Source organism: Anopheles ziemanni, chromosome 3 (genome assembly GCF_943734765.1).
Source record: "Anopheles ziemanni chromosome 3, idAnoZiCoDA_A2_x.2, whole genome shotgun sequence".
NCBI lineage: Eukaryota > Metazoa > Arthropoda > Insecta > Diptera > Culicidae > Anopheles > Anopheles ziemanni.
Window position 1 is genome coordinate 87,392,356 of NC_080706.1, and position 19,402 is coordinate 87,411,757.

The window sequence follows — 19,402 nt, forward strand, 5'->3', positions numbered from 1 at the left end:
AGAATGGGAAAGCAACATACGATACGCAGAGTTTCCAGCAAGGGGGAAATTTTGTTATCACACATGTGTATGTCGTCAAGCGCTTGACTAATAAGACAAATTACGGACTCTGGAATAGCTAAAAACCAACGCACGGCACGCCATCCCTTCCAACGCCATGGAAGAGTGCTATACGAGAAACATTAATAACATAATATGTTTGTACTATTTTTTTTATAATCACTTTCCAAATCGTCAAGTTTTCCTGTCCCACCTCGTAGTACAATTTCTTAGTACAGTTAGTAATGGAAAAAATGTCGGTTATTGGAGCAATAAAAGAGTTTACAAAACGGTTACTGTTGTTAACGATCTATTATGCGATTAAAGTTTATTTTGAAAGTAATGTCCAACTGAGCCCGATCACTCCCGCCGTTAAAGAGTAGCAATTGCCAGAACACTCCACAAGATGCGGCGTGTATCCCCTTATACAACCTTGTACCGGGCTTTGTTGATCACGTGGTGCGAAGAGGCTTGCAGTTTCAACAGTTCTTCCTTGATCAATCGCGTAATTTCACGCTTGGCCTTCGTTACCGCCAGCTCATTGCAACTTTCAATCGCAAGATACAGTTTGCGCTCGCCATCGGGAGGATTCTTACCGGGTGGCACATACGTACCTCGCACAGTGAGGCCGGCTTCGGAATACTCGGAAATTTGCGCCAATGCTTCCTGCGGGAGGTTATCAAAGGTACATTTGTATAAGAATAAGCTCAAAGAGTTCGTCACGACAGGTGGAACCTACCTTCGATGTGACCTTCCAGCGGGCCTGCTGGGGAAAATCGTTGATTTCCAGCTCTTCCTCGTACTTGCGGAATACCTGCTCGTTGGTTTCCACCACCGGTTCCTCTTCGTCCTTCGGCTGGTAGTTGAGCTTGTTGTTCAGCTTCGCGGCCAACTGTTCCGCCACCGTCTTGGCCGTTATGAGCTGCTGCGTGTTGGCCCCCTTCAGTATGGCCTCGGCTGCCTGCTGCGTTGCGCCCTTCGTGTCCGTGCCGAGCGTTTTCTGGAGGTTAATCTTGGACGCTAACCGCTTGGCAAGCTCCAGCTTATCGGAGTGCGTGACCGTCGGTACGGGTGGGGCCTGAACGACGGGTGCATTGTTTGTCTGCTCCCGAGTGTTGGTGACCGGTGCTTCCACCTCCTTGACGATGCGCTTGGTAGCGAACATGTTTTCGATCTGCTGGTCAATGTCCTGTTCCAGGTCTTCCTCATCGTCCGAATCCTGCAGACCCAGGGCAGCCTTTTGCATCTTCTTCCGCTCGTTAACAGCGGCCGCTTCTTGCGCATCGAATTTGAAGCCCTTTCCACTAAACCCTCCACCGGTGTGCACTTTCTTGCCTTCGGCTTCCTGCGCGTCTTTGTATGTGTCCCAGAGATGGCGCAAATCGTCCGGTACGGTGCCACCGGACAGTTCCAGGGCTCGGATGATATCACCCGCGTACCGTCCCTGCTCCGGGGTGAGGAATGTCCAGGCAAAACCTTTGTTACCGGCACGGCCCGTCCGTCCGCATCGGTGCACGTAGTCTTCGTAGTGATTCGGACAGTCGTAGTTTACTACCAGAATCAACTGCTTCACGTCCAGGCCACGGGCGGCGACGGAGGTCGCAATGAGAAGCTTCACCCGACCCTGCTTGAAGTCGCTCATGGTAGAGTCACGATCGTACTGATCGATGCCTCCGTGCAGACTCATGCACGGGTAGGATGCTTTCATGAGATCCTTCAGCAGCATATCGGCGTTTTCCTGCTTATCGACAAACACGATGATGCTGCCCTGCTCCTGATACAGACCGAGCAGTTCGAGTAGTTTGAAAAATTTCGCCTCATCCTCCAGCACGACCACGTGCTGCTCGACATCCTTGCAGACGACCGATCGGCCCCCGACCTGAACCTCGATCGGCTTCTTTAAGATCCTTCGGGCAAGCGCTTCCATCTGCCGCGGGAAAGTCGCGCTGAACATGACCGTCTGGCGATCGGGTCGAACATTGTCGATAATGCGCATTACCTGCGGCTCGAACCCCATATCGAACATCCGGTCGGCTTCGTCCAGCACGACATAAGTGACGCGCCGTAGGTTGGTGACGCGACCCGAGTTTGCCGCCAGCATATCGATCATACGACCGGGCGTGCAGACGATAATCTCCGCCCCGCGCTTCAGTTCGGCAATCTGCTCCGATATACCCGTTCCGCCGTACACACAGACCGTCCGCAAGTTCAGCGACTTGGAGAACTTTTTGATGTCCTTTCCGATCTGCATGCACAGCTCGCGAGTCGGGGTCATTATGATCGTGATCGGTCCATCGCCATCCTCCAGTGGCGGTTGATCGAGAATGTGCCGGAACATGGGCAAAATGAAGGCCAGTGTTTTGCCACTGCCCGTCTTGGCAATGCCGATCAAATCCCTGCCGGACATGATTGCCGGGATGGCTTGACACTGGATCGGGGTCGGTTTTTCGAAGCCCAGCTTTCGAAGCACCTCGAATTCCTTCTTTGACACTCCGCAATGGGCCCAGGTTTTGATCGGTTTCGGGCAGCCCTTACCCTTGACGGCGATTCCTTCAAGCTCTTTCTTGTACGCATCAATTTCCGTTTGTGTCATGCGGGCAATCTCTGGTACCTCCACGTAGAATGACTTCCGGAACGGCATGTAATTGATGCCGGAATGGTCTATCTTTGCTAGCTCCTTCTTTTGCTTGTTGGCCAGATTGGCCGCCGTGTCCTTGATGTCTTCCTGTTCTTCCTCCGACGAGTACTCCAGCCCGTCCTGGTTCTGTTCGATCAGCTCTCCCTTCTTAGTTTCAGGCTTTTGCTTTGCCACGCCGGTGATAATCGTGACGCCACTGCTGGACGCTTTCCCATCGGTTTTCGGCATCGGGTTGGCCAGTTTATTCACCTTACGAACCTCTTCGTTGACCTCCTTCATGAACGCATCGAGCGGATCGATCTCTTCTTCCTCCTCGGCAGCGGCGTCCGCCTTATCCTTTGCGTCCTCCGTTTCATCGTCCTCTTCGTCGTCTTCGAGGCTCCACTTTTTGGCCGAAGATGCCGATGGTGGCACGATCGTGGGCAGTGGCTTTTTGATCTCTTGCTCCTTCTTGTTTCGTTCCGCCCGCCAACGCTCAATGCGTTCCCGGCGCTTCGTCATCTCTTGCTCCAGACGTCGCTGTTCCTCCTCCTTGTCCATCGGCGCAACGGGAACCTCGTACACTTCCTCCTTCGGTTTCTCTCTGAACACTGGCTTCTTTTCTTCAGCCAGCTTTTCCACCATCACCACCGTAGGCGGGAGGAGTGGCGGTGGGGCCATCATGCCGGGTGGCATTTGGTCAAATTTCGACTGTTTTCCACTACTGCTCACACTTTGCGCACTGCAGGTTGTAGAATGGAATTGTAAAATAGTTAGACATTACAATGATATCGCTTTCCGTAACTTACTATTTCGTGGCCTGTTCGCGCAGCTTCTCCCTTTCCTTTTCCCGCTCTCGCTTCCGTGCGGCTTCTCGTTCGCGTTCTTTCTCTAGCTCGCGGTCACGTTCCTTTTCCCGTTCCCACTGTTGTTCCCGCTCGCGCTCCCGGTGCTCCTGCTCCCGATGGCGTTCCCGGCGGCTCGAACCACCGGTACTTCCACTGCTCGAAGACATTGAGCCGGATGCTGCATTGCCACTACCATTGCTGGCCGACGAGCGTGACGCACTCGATTTGCTGCTTCTTTCGTGGCTACGAGAGCGCTTCTTCTTGCGCTCCGGTGAGTTCGATTTACTTCGCGACCGACGCCGATCCTTCCTGAAACCGACCAAACGAGCGAGAAAAGTTTGATGTGCTGTGTTGTGTAAACATACTGGACCGGTTTCCAACAACTTACCCATTTTCCCCTGTTCGCGTCATCCGGAGCAGTAGGGAATCACACGAATATCGATGGGTGGTGGTAGTAGTAGGCAGTCGATAAGTGGAGAAGCTAAATAACAATAGAAAAATTGTATTTTCACCTGATTTGAGGCGATTCCGAAGCGCGCAACGATCCAAACGACGGCAGCACCAGGGCAACGACAACGCTTTGGTAACGCTATGCGAAAAGAAGCAAATTTTGACAGCTAGCGTTTTTGAGTTGTGGATTGTTTATGTTTTGAAAAAAAAAATGGAACAAAATAAAATGTTTTTTCTTAAGTTTTTTATACATTAGGTAGAGCCTACAGGCACTAGAAAATTTTGAAAGATTTTAAAGAATGTTTTAAAAGAAATGGACCAACAATTTTATTTAAATTTTCATCATTTTTGAATTGTAGAAGCGAGGTGTATATAAGTTGTCAGAAGGCATAGCACCGCTTAACAACCTCGCCTCCAACTGTAAAGAACTGTCAAACGAACGGTGCCAAAACAAATCAAAAATGATGCGAGTTTGCTAGGCGCTTGTAGTATCGTCAACGTATTGCGCTTCTTTTTAAAAAATTGTGCTGTTTTTTCAGTAAAGTGATTTGTGTTTTTGTGCTCTCTGTTCGCGCTTTGCCATCGAATGTTTTGTTGGATCATGATCGAACTTAAGTGTGTGCAGTGAATGTGTTAGGGGTGAAAATGAATCGTTTAAAGTTGAAACCGCTGAAGCTTCCGAGCGAAGCAAATCGTACCACGGCCGATGTTGACGAGGTAAAAACGAGTTGATTATTTTGCACTCTTCAGATATATGATATGTTAGCGTAGCGGGTGCAACCTTATTTTTTACATATCTTACATTTGGCTTGCCAAGCAAACAACAGCGAAAATACGGACTTATCGTCGTCGTTACCCGTGAAGCAATCGCGGACCGTTTCGGGGGGATGGCTGCAAAGTAGAACACACACGGGATCTATTTTCGGAGCATTTCGGAATAGTGCGTCGCGTTTAGCAATCCGTCTGGCGGCCGGGCCCGTAGTGGCACTCTGCATTCAGTCGGAGACTACGTTTGGCGATGAATTTTGCATGAAAATAAAGTTTGCCATTCGTGTCGCCGTTTTCGTGGGTTTCCCGGGAAACGAGCCAAACGAACCGACGAGCCTGCCTGACGGTTCCTATCCGTTGGGGCTTGTCCGATGATCGATAGAAAGTGGTTATGGTTCAGCGGACACCTTCATTAGGTGGTCACCACACATTTCACCGGCCGAAGTCGTTCGGTGTAAGCAAACAAATGGACGTAAGAATTGCTTCAATTGAAGTATCATGGATATCGCAAAGGTTGCTTAAATTGGAATGGTATGTTGGTTGTATGTCCCATTTTCTTCTTTCTATATGGAATGCATTTACGAATCTGTAATATGATGGGTCACCTTGATGAATGCTTCGGGATAATAATTGGCAAAAGCATAAAAAATATGATCCCCCAACCGATGCGGCCGATGCATGACCAATGCTTCTCATGTTGCTTCAAATGTCGAAGAAAATAAAAGCACTGGCAACAGCTATCCCCGGAATGTTGTCGATGTGTTGCAGTTAATTGTTTTCATTAGCTTCCGCCGCAACCGGTGTCGGTTTCCTGCGTCACGTAAAACACATCAACTATCGGACACATACGAGCACATCCAACTGGCCATTTCAGAACATACCAGTGGTATCAGAAAAAGATACGGATCTCGTTCGGATTACACTAATTATGTCGAGGTGTCAAACGTCGTCTGTACGCAAGAAGCTGTTTAAAAACCCTCTACCATCGCTTCCAACATGTCCATCTGCCGTGCGGAAGTGCGTTGGAAAAAAAAACATCTCTTTTTTTTCAATGTTTTCAGACCTGTGGCGGTTTCCTTCCTTTGTACACCATACGATCGATCGTCAGTCGGCGTGAACGGAAGCGATATTGTAGCCCCGAGCAAATGTTTCAAATATTCCAACCCGCACACACTGTCTGCCCCATTCCCCGGTCCGACAGTTACCCAAGCGGACGTTTGTGGCGCGTACGGAATGCCACGGCCCGGTCGTCCGGAACAGACGCATCGACGCATTGCCGCACATCGTTCCGAACGAGATTCTAGCTAGCACGAAGTATCCATCCACTGTAGTGCATCGGGTTCCAAAACGCTTCCAAAGGGCCGTTGAAATGGACCCTTTTTTTTAGTTTTTTTCCTCATCGAGTGGATGCTGTTTTACAAGCAAATAAACAACGCTACATTAGTAAGGGCGATATGGGGCCGTTTGAAAGAGAAAACATGATTACGGTGGCACGGCGAAAAAGGAACTAAAAAAAATGTACGATTGAAAAACACGACTGACTGCGGCTGCACCAGAGGATGTTGGGAAAACACGTTAGGCGCTCCCACACCCCGTCTCTACTGAGGCGAAAAAGCTGAGAGGAAAATGTACGTATATCTGAGGGGTGGGTGCGTTGGAAAACCAAACGTGTGGTGCAGGAAACATACCGATCGGCAGTTTGTATGACACATTCAATGCTCGACTGATTCTTTTTTCGATTCCGTCGTAAGTCGATGAAGTTTGGCGCGTTCCTAATCGTTGCACATGTCGTGTGATAGGTTTTTCCCGATGGCTGAAAGTTTTTCTTCTTGTTGGCAACGATTCCGTGGATGACGTGGATGTTTTTATGTTATTCCACATTCTTTACCGGTTTTATTCTAGCAGCACTCTAACGAAAAAATTACGTTTTGCAGGGCAAACGATCGATTTTCCTGATCACTGATCATCAGCCGAACGAAAAAAAAATCTGTTGCATCTCATAAGAAACCTGACACCACCGATCATTGTTCTGCCGCTGGCGTTCGTGTTCTATAAATACGAAAACACTTCGTATACGCTTTTAAAGCGAGCCCACCAAGAAGGGCGGCTTGTGGCAAGTGGCTGCATCGTTAAACCTTAAAGCCGGATTCAGTGTCAAGCACGAGAAAATCTCTCCCTTCAATCCGCTGTCCGCTTGCGCCCTCCCCCTATCATCATCTACAGTTTCCCACCGTTGGCGTTCTGATCGCGTTTCGTGGAATGCGTAATGTAAGATTAATAGCCCTTTCGGAGGAATTGGGAGTTATGGTAACGGTGGCTGCTTTTACGCTCGAGCCCGCTTTCGTCGGCATGTTCTTGAAGGGGAAAATCAAATAAAAATCTTCTTCAAACGGACGGTGTCTCAAGTAGATCGTATTTATGGAGTGGCGGTAAAAATAAATGACCGCCAATGGGTGGAGGCGTTGGAGCGTGTGATGAGACGAAGCGGAGGATTATTTTCATTCATCAAACAAGTCCCCGAGTAAGAATGGTGAAGACATTCTCTCAGACATAAGGTGCCAGTAATATGATCAATCGCTGGTGGGTATTGATTGAGTAATTTCCACCGTTTGATCGGGTGCCTGTAGCATCCGGGAAGCTTTATTGGTCTTTTAAAATATTTTCCATGTTGTGCACGGTGGATAGGTTCTGTCTTGCTACAGTTTTAAAACCATATTTGTTTGCACGTTGTCTTGTACGGTGTTTGTTCTACACGTTGTCGGTTGGTGCGAACAAACAACAGAATGCAAACAACATACCCGAATCGGCAGCAAAGTCATTCGTTTGTTTCGACCGGTTCGTCGGGGTTTTTCGACAACGACCGGCTTACGGGCGCAGGCCGGATCGTGTGCCGCCTTAGTTCGTTCGTGCATTGCGTGACGAAAGGATCATCCCTCGAATAGGGCAGACGTGTGATACGCGTCTTACACAGGTTCCCTTTGTGAGGCACACTTTCTCTGTGTCCCTCCCCGGGATACGAACGCTATTGTTGTGAGTATCGGACGTTTTCCGATTAGTTACTACTTCCGGATGGATTTTACCGGCGAGTGGTTGTGGCGTTGATAAATCACCGGCATGGGCCACCATTCCATAGAGAGTTTGTAAGAACTCGGGAGTCGCCAAGTGAAGCAATCGGCTTTGAAGAACTGTGCCTGATGTGTTGATGCGTATTGTTGATTTTTCTTAGACCGTATTCTTTTAAAAGTGATTAAACTACCTCGAAACCTCCATCGTCTATACTGTGTTGATTTGAATGGACGGCCTACAAAACTCGCTTCTTATGCAACAGTTGCACCTCTGCCAAACATCGTACCGAACGCCGATACGCTTACTCATAAACAACCAAGGGGAAAACTTAAACAAACGGCATTATCTGCACGATAAAATCCGTTCCATTATGCTCCTCCGCACCTTCGTTTAACGTGTTTTTTCTCATTATAGGGTCGATTACCATGTGCTATGCTTGTTTCGTTGCATTCTCAACGCTGGCGCCTTCGGTTCCATTGCAACAATCATACCCATTGCAGTCAGATAGTGCACACAGATTTTCTTTCGGTGCTATGTACCTCATCGAAACGTGGTTCTAAAATTAGGGAGCTTCCCTTCGCCGTAGCAAGCAGCATTGCCGTGAAATGATGTGGTTTTAATTTTCCTGCTTTTAAGCCGATCGCCGAACTGTGGGAAAAGCGAGCCTAAAGGCGCGTAAGAAACAACAACATTCCACAAGACAGATGTGCACGTTTGCGTTCGTGAATGATGTGCCTTAATCGATGATGTTAGTGTCCGACTCGAGGCAAAGTTGTTTCGGTTAGCTAATTTACGATATCTTCCTCCTGCACCTGTGGCTGGGGTGAGGTTGATGGAGAGAAAAACATATCTGTCCAGTTGGAAAAAATCGCCAACTCCACAACCAGTATTGTTTATCGGAATGGAACAGATTTACTTTCGTCCTCGAAATGTTCCCTGGTCCTTTCGATCGTCACATCCCTACACGCGACAGAAAACAGACAATGTGTCCCGCTTTTGGTCTAAGATGTTTTATTTTATGTTCCTCATTTCGTCAGGAATTAGGCTTTGTTTCATGGAATCTATCGATTTAACAACCTCCACCGTTGAGGGTCCTGGGTCCGTGGCCGAGGATGGCAGTTAAATGGGTGCTGAAGGACGCGCTGCTTATGCTACTGAAAAATTGCTACCCTATTTTGTATCTGCGAACCGCGCCAGGGTCGGAAAGGGTTCGTGATTCCGGAGTGGTTTCGCGGAGAAGTAAACAAAGTCAAAGTTGGCAGCAGGAAAAGATATGATATTGAGCTTGCATGAGCCGACTTTGTTTGTGCCCTGTGACATTGTTGGTGGTGGTGATGGTAGTAAAATTTGTTTCTTTTTGAATGAAAAACTTGGTTGGAAGAATCGTAACGCTTTGAACTTTGCCCGGAACCCCGTGACCTAGATCGTGGAAGTTTGTTAGTAGATGGATGTATGTAAAGTTTACGTGGGAGCTGTAACTATTTTCAATATGTTTTTGATCAGTTTGATCCTCAGTTTTCAACGGATCAAATTATTTTTTTTTTTGTAAAGAAAATTGATTTGAAAATAAATCATCTGAATTTAATTCTTGAATTCATTATTGTTTTGCTATTTTGAAATTTTCTGTAATTTTTAAATTTAATTTCGTGAAACAATTCGTTGATAGTCGCTTTAAGATTGTACATGAAAATGTCCTTTAATTGTAAAAATACGATACATTGTATTTATGCTCCCCGCATTACGATACGATTCCTAGCAGCTCAAATATTTTCTTAGCAGCAAAGCCACCACAAACATGATGTCATCACATAAACGTTGTGAAAGATTAGTAAAATCAACAATAACGTTCCCCATAGTTGCGAATTTTAAAGGCAATGCGCTTATCAATGAGCAATTCGATATCCATGTTTATTGTTGACACAAGCAAAAAAAAGGAAGTTAAATCGGCCTGATAACACTGATTACACTAGAAAAAATAAAAAGTGTTATGATGAATTTTGAAGTAGAAGTAATTTTTTTAAAGTTGCAAAAGAACAGACAAAGCAGCCAAGGCCGCGAAAATGTGTGTCACAATAAAATTTACGACAGTTCGACTTGACCTTTACGCTATATCTGGGGGGTTTTCCAAACAGGGGGAAAATCCGCTGGAATACAAGGAGGAAGGGGGGCTTTAAACGCGATTGGCGCAAAAATAATTCTTTCTTTCCATGTTTCTTTTCTTTATTTCCATTTCCGGAACCGTGTGCTCCCGAAGAACCAACTGAGCGGCCCGAGTCGTCCCGGGTCGAACAGAGCATCGACCAGTCGGGTCAGCGTTGGATCCGTCGGAACCAGTAAATCTTCGTCCAGCTACGGAAGTCGTACGGAACCGTCGGTTCGGTTTCGGCTCGAGGACGAAATACTCGGCAGTGGCAGCGAGCTGAGCGGAAGTGGCAGTGCGAGCGCGAGTGTCAGTATTGCCGACAGTCTGAGTGCGAATGACAATCAGCACGATGACGATAGTTTAGAGATTATGGAAGAGATTCTAGTCCCGGTCGATGGTGACGACGATGACAGCAATGAGCCCGCGGAGGAAGGAGGCAGTGTTAGTGCGCAAAGTGTCGACGAAGAAGGTCCGGCACTTGCCCGTCCTTCCCGGCAACGGCAGAGACTCAGCTCGGGTGGTAGCAGCAGTACGGAGGAAGGATCTTCGGTGAATCGGTCCCAGCCGAGGCGAAAACCAATCGCGAGTGCGGTCAACGATCGGAAGCGCCAGTTGTTCGATATCGGGGACGACGAGGATTTAGTGGCACGGGGAGGGGGAGGTTCTGGAGCGAGCCTCTTCGATATAGATCACATACAGTTATCCGGGGACGAAATTGCGAAACATTTCCAGCCGACGGCCAATATTGAAGGCAGTGAGGAGGACGATTCGTTTCGCGGTGGGGCAAAGGGTGGCCCCCAGTGGTCCTTCCGGACGCTCGATGACGACCAGGTGGAGGAGGAGGAGGAAAACGAGGGGGAGGATTCTTTCGAGCAGCCGTTAAACGAAAGTGAATCGGTGGACGAAGTGTCGAAGGGGGAAAGCCTACCAAAGGGTGGCAAGTTAGTGACGCATCAAACGAAAGAGCTGTCTCCGCTTAACGAGGACGACGTGCTGATAAACGATAGTAAGGTAAACTTGAACTCTCTGAAGCGTCGCACCCAACGGGGGGTCGTCGAAGGGGTCGTCGAGCGGAGAAGCAATCCCATCAACATGGCGGAAAGCAATAACAACAGTCAGGATAACAGCCTGAACACGACGAACGATATCTCCGACCTGGCGAAGGATACCGAAAGTGAGCGGGTGGGAAGCGTCGAACTCGACCCCGAATCGTCTGGCGCCGTGGTGTCTAAACCGGCGAAACTTTCGCTTGACGGAAGAAGCCGGAGCGTACCGGACGAGCGACCTTCGCCGGTGGCCAAGATTGGCTTCGCAAGTCTCGGTCCGATACGGCTCACGGAGGAGAAGCAGCGAGGACAGGTGACCGAAGACCACAGCAGCGCGTCTTCCGGTGGGAGTGGCGTATCGGAAGATTTACGCGAACGGATACTGACCACGAGCAAGTCGTTCGACGAGGTCAAAGCGCAAACTGTGCCCATCGAGGTGCTGGAAGATAAGATAGACTGCGAAAAGGCACACCAGCAGCAGCAGCAGCATTCTCAACGAAATGTCGCCGAAAGCGTCGTAAAACAGATGGAACGTGTTTCGGGCGAACAGAAGGAAGCGCTGGAAGATATTTCCGAAGAGTCCGAACATACGCTCGGTGGTGATACCTCATCGAATGGACCGACGGACGATGAGCGGGGCGACAAGGTCAATGTGAAAGTGATCGAGAAAGGCAAGGAAATGCGAACGATTCTGGAGGAGAAACTGTTACAGAAGAGGCTAAGTATTGGGAGTACGATCTACGAGGACAACAAGGAAAATGTGCCGGAGGAGACGGGAGAATCACTAAAGGCGCACGACTTTGACAGTGTTGTCAGCTTGAAAATGTTCCAAACGATGGAGAACGAGATACGCAAGCTGCATGAGATTATTGCCACGAAGGACGTGCTGCTGGAGACGTACGGTCGGAAGGATAGCACGGTCCCGTCCAAGGATGGTGGCAGCCGGGCGGGGGATTCATTGCGCGAGCAACAGGTATGCCGATCTCACAACAGTGACTCGATCAGTGTGGCTACAAATTCCACCGAGTATCGGCCCGTTCCAGGGGAGCTGGAAGCGATAGCGCATGCCGCCACCGAAAGGGATCTCCACGGGAAGATAATGGAGCGGAATCAGTGGATCGAGCTGCTGGCGGATAAGCTGAAAGAGTCGCTCGAGGAACGCAACCAGCTGCAGTCGGAGGGTGAGAAGCTGGCGGGCGAAGTGATGCAGCTGAAGAAGCAGCTGGCCGAAACGGTGGAGAGTATGAAGCTGAAGACGCAGTGGGCGGGAGTGGTTCGGCAGGATCAGGAAAGCACGAGCGGTCAGCGGATATCGGAGATATCGATCGATCTGGTGAGCGAAACGGAGGACGGTGGGCTTTCGGACTTTCCCGACCTGTACGATGATCAGCGGGAGCGCGAACGAGCCTTCGACCTCACCTCGCAGTCCAGTGGCGGTGATCTGGCCGCACTTAACCCACTTCAAATTCCGCTGAAGATTTCGAAGCAGCTCGAACAGTTCCGACGTTACCTTTCGCAGGAGGAGCTCCGACTGTTCAACATGGTACAGACAAAGTTTGACGATTTTCTCACGCAAGAGGTGGAAAAGGTTCGTGCGGACACACTGGGTGAGACGGAAAACCGTCTGCTGCGGGAACAGTTGGCCCTCGAGCGGGCGGAAAAGGAGCAAGAGGTGAACCGATTGCGACAGATGCTCGGGAGCGTAAAGACGGGTTCGATCGAGATCGGAGTGTTGCGGACGGAGCTGGAGGCACGCCACACGCAGGAGATGGCCGATCTGCGAACGTACTTCGAGAAGAAGTGTGTCGAACTCGAGAAGCAGTACTCGGAGGAGGTGTTTTCGCAGCAAAGCCGGCGGCTTTCGAACGACGATACCGGGTCGGAGATTTCCGGCGCCGAAGAGTTCCCGGAGGAGAATGGTGGCTATCAGTCGAAGCACACGAGCCCGAGGCGGAAACACAAGGAGGATATCTACCTCAGCCCGACACATCGGAAGATTACACCCACGACGATCGACGCGACGGATGGAAGTGCGGATGAGGTGCTTGTGATTGAAATGCCGGATGATAAGGTAAGCGTGAATAGAAACGGCTTCCACTTACAGAATAGTTGTGTATGATCATGTTCACTATACAATTTTGTATCTGTTTGTTATCCCCACTTACTAACAAATACACATTTCCGATATTTCGTTGTGTTTATTTGCTTCGTACTGAATGTTTCTTCTCTGTTCTTCAGCACCGACATCTAACGGCGGAAGAATTGCGCGACTTCTATCAGAGTAAAATCAAGGAGATGAATCTTCAGCACGAACGGGTGTTTGCGAATCTGCGTGAAAAGCTGAGTGTTTACGAGGCCAGGGAAAAGGAGAAACAGTTTGTGGTGAGTGTTCAAGTCAACTGGAACGTTTTAATGTGCATGATCCTATCATAACATTACTGTGGCATGATTTTATTCGCTAATTCTATTCACACATTCAAAACCGAGTTTTACTTCTCATCTTTCTCACTGGTAATAATTGTCGTGTGTCCAACACCTTCTATCACCATTTTATAGTCTAATCAAACGGCATCCACCTCCTCCCCCATTGCCAAGGATCACCAATGCTCACCATTGCTAACCAATGAATCACAACCACAACCCGCCGAATCACCATCACCGTCCACCGACGCCAACGTTGTGGCCCCGGCCGGTTCAAGCGTTGTGGCTAGCGAGGCACCGCTAACTAACTCATCCGATACTAACATCCTGCCGCGTCCGAAGACGGCCGACCGCCAACGGACCGACTCGCCGGCGGCGGCGGGGGCAGGCGAGTTGGGTTCCGAGTCGGATCTGCAGGAGATCATTGTGGGGTACGAGCGGCGCCTGCAAGAGCAGGTCGCTCTCGCCCGCCAGGACGTCCTGAAGGAGCTGGAGGTGCAGATTCAGGTAAGTAGCACTCTTGCATGCAACCAGCACGAGCTAATCCTTTGTGTTGTGTGCAACTAACAACCGTTGCATGCAACTCGCGCTTCGAACAGCGTCATCTGTTGCAAACCCGCGGTGGAAATGCTTTTCATTTTTACAAACGAACAACGGTTGCCGTTGGAAAGATAAACGGGATGAATCATTTCTGCGCCGGTCAAACGTTCGGAGAGCTAGCGATAAGGATGCCAGAATGCTTACCTGTTTGTGTAGGTAGAATCGTTCAAGGGGATTATGAAGGAATCCTTAAAATTTCTAGACCAAAATCCAAAAATGGTAGAACGTGCAAAGTTTGTCATACATTTTCTTGTTCTGAAGCGTATCGACGGCTTTAGGTATGTTAGTGTTTTGCCACAGGGACATGGTTATGCAAATGGTTCGTTGTTATGTGGAAATATATCCCTTTTGAGCTTGAATTGTTTAATTTTAAGTCGCGTTCTATTCTCGTTTCGTTAATCAAATTCTTTCCAATCAATTTGAAACTGTTTGAGTTCCCCTCAGATTGCTCTCAGTTGTATTAACGTTCCCTGAGGCGCATTGATATTCTTGCGGAGAACGGATGCTGATACCGGCTCTCCCATTTGGCCGTGGATTCCGGCGCAGTCACGCGGCCACTCAAGTGGTAAAGTTTCCACGCACTTATAGCACGCACACTTGCGCCGATCGTTGAGCGCGTTGGAGTCCGTGTTCACCATATTTTTAGATCGCATCCGATCGCGAGACGCTCAACTCAGGGGAGTAAAGAGAACCGTTCGTCAGTTGCATTTTGAATTCTAATCAGCACGGCACGGTCTCGGACGCTTGTCGGGTTCGGTTGGTCGTGCGTCACTGTGAAGTTGAATTTGTGTTGCAAGACACTACAAGCTGTTGGCGCCAACATGCGTGTTGTTAAAGTGGATGGAATGATTCCTCTGTGAAGGGATATAATCTTGTGTGAAGCGTAAAGGTTGGGTTTGGGAGAATTTCGTAGATGTGTAACACATGAAGTGACAAAGGCAAAAGTGAAAAGAATTAATTAACGGTATTAATAGTGAACCTCGTTCGTGCAATGCCACCAATTCTTCGGCGACTGGGTGTCTCCATTTGAGACGCGGTCCCGCCTTAAGAGAATCCTTCCTTGTGAAGCTCGCCTACCGAAAACCACGCCACCGCGGGGAGAATCCTCAGCCAGAAAACAGAACAACATCGTTTCGCGTGTCCGGTGACACGCATCGCAATTGAGGACCAACTCCTCCGCCCCCCCTCCGCGCACCACCGATATTTATAGAATTTGTGGTGTGTTTGCAAATAAAAAAAATAAATAAATCCGCGTTTCAAGACGACGAGAAAACGGCAGGAAAGTCGCAAAGCCGACCACAGTGGTGGTCACTGGTGCAAGTAAGTAGCCGAGTAACGGGGGATGGGTGACAAAGGGCCGATAATCGCCCCATGGGAATAATGGTGTGCCGTCCGCTTCTTATTCGCAACCGTCTTGTATTCCCGGCCCATGGGAAGGGTTTCGACTTTTCAGGTCTAGAATTCGGTGAATGTGCGTTGAATGCAAATGTATAACTTCTTATCAACTGGGGCGCTTGTTGAAACGCGCTGCCAAAAATAATCATCTGGCGAACATAAGGGCGGTTTTTTTTTGCTGAGCATGTTTTGAATTCAAAAGTGACCTCAGCATGGGTGAGTTTTTATGTTTTTATGTTTGCTTTTGATGAGCTCGTGGAGCAAATAAGTGGCACGCATTTATACTCAAAGAAAAGGATTACTTATTAAGATTACAATTATTCCTTTGGAAAGTTGTGCTGATGGTTTCGAATATTTTATTTTTTAAGAACAAAAACGAAGCAAGTACAAAGCTGTTCATTTTTTAAATCTTTTTTTAGATGCAATAATTTTCCACTTTGAACCAGTTTTGATCAGTTCCCCCGAGATCATTCATCTTCGAATTGTCATTGAATTTCAAGATCATGTATCACTGGCGGTGAGAAAGTACATCCGGCCTGCTGGAAGAAAACTTGTACTAAATATAAACACGTTTCCGGAAACTGGTCCATCGCTGAAAGATCACCCTCGTTGTTTTTCCGAAAATAAATCACCACCGTGCTTCATCGACTTACGATGACTCGCAACATCATATCCCTGTGCGGCGTAGGTTTATCCAGTAATTGAATCCTGAATGTTAATGTTTTTCTTGCCACAGAATACCTTGTGTTTGGAACATTGTTTTTCGTTTTTGGGACATTTCTGTTGGCGACACGAATTGCTGTCCCCCTGTTGCCGGGGCCGGAAGTAGCCCGTGGCCCGAATCTGTCAACGTTGAACCCAAAATTAAATTAGTATTAATGAACCCGTGGTATCATGAGCCCTTTCGTTTTTTTTCGTTCACATGACATTGCGTCTAGTAAAGGGCTTCCCGCTCGCGATAGTTTTCTTGAATTGAGTTTCATTTCACCGCTCAAGAGGGAACACATCTTTCATGCACATTTAACTAAAAAGTAGTAATCTTTATTTTCGTTCAATCACCTCATTTTATTTCTGCGAACGTAATCACCACACAGTGCTATTTTATTATGCACACTCGAACCACTCGAAACGACATTCGATTTTCCATTACCAAGAATTTTGCTCTCGAGAAACGATGTGCGGGTTTTACGGGCAAAATCTTAATCAAAATATTTGCATGCGCTCTTCTGCGAGGAACAATCAAACTTTAGGTGGATGAAGAGAGATTTCAATAAATGCAAATGAAAATCTCGATTGAACCTGAAGCACGTTTGAAATGAATTTCGATTGTTTTATTTATGTTGGACGTTATTTATTTTAACGGTCAACTTATGAGTGTATTTTCTTTTTGTCGAGACGGTTTGGTTAAACTTTTGATCCTTTGTGGTTTTTAGGTGGAAATTATAATTATGCACAAGTAAATAAAAATAAAATAAATACACCACACCATATAAACATCCGTCCTGCGAGGCGGCGATGTTCTGCCGTCTGATGTTTCCCGTTCCGCCGTGACGGTTCATCATTTGGCAAAGAATAATAAGACTATCCCTGGGAACTTCACCCTCAATGGACGCAGCATAAAACAACCCGTTAGAACATCCACGGCTCTTTCCACGATTTGGCGAAAGAAATCAACACATGGATTGATGCGATACGGTTGGTATACCGCGCCGCATCAGAGTTAAAATGCCCCGACAGACAGAGTAGTGTTTCGGTGGAATTGGTGCTTCACTCCCTTCAATGGGACAAGCCCCTTTCGCTTGCTCGCCGCGTACGTCTTGCGCTTGCATTAGATGTCTTAGAATTTTCAAATATGTTCTTCAGCTGCTTCTAGTGCTGCGCCGCAATGATCTTCTCCAGGGCCAGAGCAGCATGATCTTATGCGGCCGTGCTAATGCCGCTAATGTCGGCATCGTGGACGACACTCATGTTGTTGATGATGTTGCTGAAGAAATGCATGCTGCTGCCCGTCCGCCTCACCGTCTTCACGGCATTGGCTAAATATAGCGTTTCCCTTTTTCTCCGAGAATAAAATTACTTCTGGGGTTCATTATTCGACGTTCTTACGCTGCAGCATCGCCGGGTCGTTGCATTCCGTGGCCCGTGGATGCAGTTGCGTCGGCCGCAGTGTGTTTTTATTTTTATATCGCCCCCTAAACTTCACATTCCTCCGGGATCGCGCTTTAACGTGTTCACGTGTGTCCGTGAGGGAAATGAAAAAAAAAAAACGGTTCGGATGTGGGATGGGAAGGACAACATGTTCGCCCAACATATGATACGTATCAGTGGTATTGCGTGGTTACGTCGTGCGAGTTTGTGAGAACCAGCCGGGATTGCGTAGGGCATATTTGGAGTTTCCTACCGGTCAAAATAGTATACCTAGTACCTTTTCCGGAGAAAAGAAAAATAACTCCCTCTAATGGTGAAGAAATTACATTGAATTGCCTCGATCTGTGGATCGTACGATTTCATTACCAACCGGTAGTGATTGTTTGGCGTCTCACCAAATTTATATTACCGTCCGACTGGGTCGTTTCGATTGACGAGAGAATTGAAGAAACAAAAAAGGAAACCGAATGAAAAGTAAAGGGGTTTTCCTTCTAAAGGTTTTGATTGGAACAGTCGATACTTGAAGGGAGTGTATATGAATTTGTTACGAGACTAATTAATTATCATCGACGGATTGTTTCAGTTAGGAACCCTGTGGTTATGGCATGCGGGTATCGTATGAACCCTGTGTGATAAAATTAAAATTGACAGAGCTCAAGCTGGAAAGGAAAGAGATCAAACGGGTATTGATATATTTTGTACGGAAAAGTTCTCCGAATCACGGTGGTCTTGTTCGTACAAAGCTTATGTTTATGCGTCTGTTTACACTGTTTGGACTGTTGTAATGTCTTCAGTGACCAAAACAAATCGTCCGCAAACAGCATGAACATAATTCTACAATTTATTTACCAATGAACGCTCTTTTTCCATTCAAGAGAGTCGCGTTGTTGAGTCCCGTTCTGTTGCGCACAATTTCCCAATGGTATTGTGTTGGTTATGTTTGGTGCTACCCGCATACGAAAGGGAAAAAAAATCGAAACACAGTGGATGGGGTCGTTAGATGCATCGTGCGCTCCGATGGAAACATTGCCGACGCCACGTGTTGGTCATCCATAAGGGAAGCAACTCTCCGGTGGAGATAATGTTTCGAGGGTTAGAATTTTAAATCGTTGCCTGCGTTCGGCGGGAGAAACAACAACCGTCTCGTACGATTCTGGCCAACGAGTTCATGGAAGGGGGAGTATTTTGTTTGTTTTGGTATTAGCATTTATCCTGAAGCAGAAAACGAAATGATTCCATATGGAATAGCTCCGGTATCGTGCGTTTTTGACCTCTTTTTCCTAGTTCAGCTAGAGTTTTGTTCCTATATGTTTCTTACCTAGTTTGCATCCCTGTTTGGGATTCAAATCCCTGCTGGAGATTTAAGGGACTGTGGCAACAAGTAACTTGTTTTGCTACTCATTACATCTTGTCATTGGAATACTTACTAGGAAGTCACTAGTCGCTATAGAGGTTTGAATAGATAAGTGGAAATCGAATCCCTATGTGTTATTTGCATTCCTGTTTGGATCTCAAATCAATGTGGTATACTACATTTTGCGAGTTACGAGAGCTACCCAAAGATTTGACGTATCAAGTTGATTGTTTAATCTGATTCTCATGAGTGAATAAGATTAATTATTCCCATCACATGCACATAATTTTAAACGTCGAACTACCCATAAATAAATATAAAATAACATTATTCTTTATTGTTTCATTGTAGGCCCTTTTGACCGACGCCTCGTTCGAGGATAGCCACTGGCCGCCGGAGTTGGTGCTGCTGCGAGAGAAGTTTACGGCAAAGAGCCAGCTAGAAGTAGCCCAGCTGCAACTCAAACATGAGGAAGAAGTATGTCGATGTTATCGCCAAATGTTTCCC

General features: G+C 47.5%; 2 protein-coding genes across 2 annotated transcripts in view; one reads left to right on the plus strand and one right to left on the minus strand.

Annotated features, from left to right (window-relative positions):
• Window positions 1-362: 362 nt before the first annotated feature.
• LOC131286824 (probable ATP-dependent RNA helicase DDX46) lies at window positions 363-4,026 on the minus strand. Its single transcript, XM_058315825.1, has 4 exons — window positions 3,893-4,026; window positions 3,466-3,813; window positions 779-3,398; window positions 363-705 (listed from the first exon to the last, which is right to left on the minus strand). Exons 1-4 carry the CDS (start codon window positions 3,913-3,915, stop codon window positions 463-465), a joined length of 3,234 nt encoding a protein of 1,077 aa, XP_058171808.1. The 5' UTR covers window positions 3,916-4,026; the 3' UTR covers window positions 363-462.
• A 573-nt stretch (window positions 4,027-4,599) lies between these two features.
• LOC131286823 (A-kinase anchor protein 9) overlaps window positions 4,600-19,402 on the plus strand; it is a 38,970-nt gene continuing 24,167 nt past the window's right edge. The window contains exons 1-8 of the mRNA XM_058315824.1: window positions 4,600-4,681; window positions 4,819-4,852; window positions 8,355-8,380; window positions 10,083-10,714; window positions 10,763-13,054; window positions 13,216-13,359; window positions 13,534-13,905; window positions 19,247-19,372. Of these exons, the coding sequence (XP_058171807.1) occupies window positions 4,600-4,681; window positions 4,819-4,852; window positions 8,355-8,380; window positions 10,083-10,714; window positions 10,763-13,054; window positions 13,216-13,359; window positions 13,534-13,905; window positions 19,247-19,372 (3,708 nt within the window). The remainder of the gene's footprint in view (window positions 4,682-4,818; window positions 4,853-8,354; window positions 8,381-10,082; window positions 10,715-10,762; window positions 13,055-13,215; window positions 13,360-13,533; window positions 13,906-19,246; window positions 19,373-19,402) is intronic.

Coding starts and splice junctions, on each gene's coding strand:
- LOC131286824 (XM_058315825.1), bottom strand. CDS start 3,915: ATGACGCGAACAGGGGAAAATGG. Junction 3,814..3,892: donor ACGCGAACAGGGGAAAATGG/GTAAGTTGTTGG, acceptor GGTCGGTTTCAG/GAAGGATCGGCGTCGGTCGC. Junction 3,399..3,465: donor CGCGAACAGGCCACGAAATA/GTAAGTTACGGA, acceptor TACAACCTGCAG/TGCGCAAAGTGTGAGCAGTA.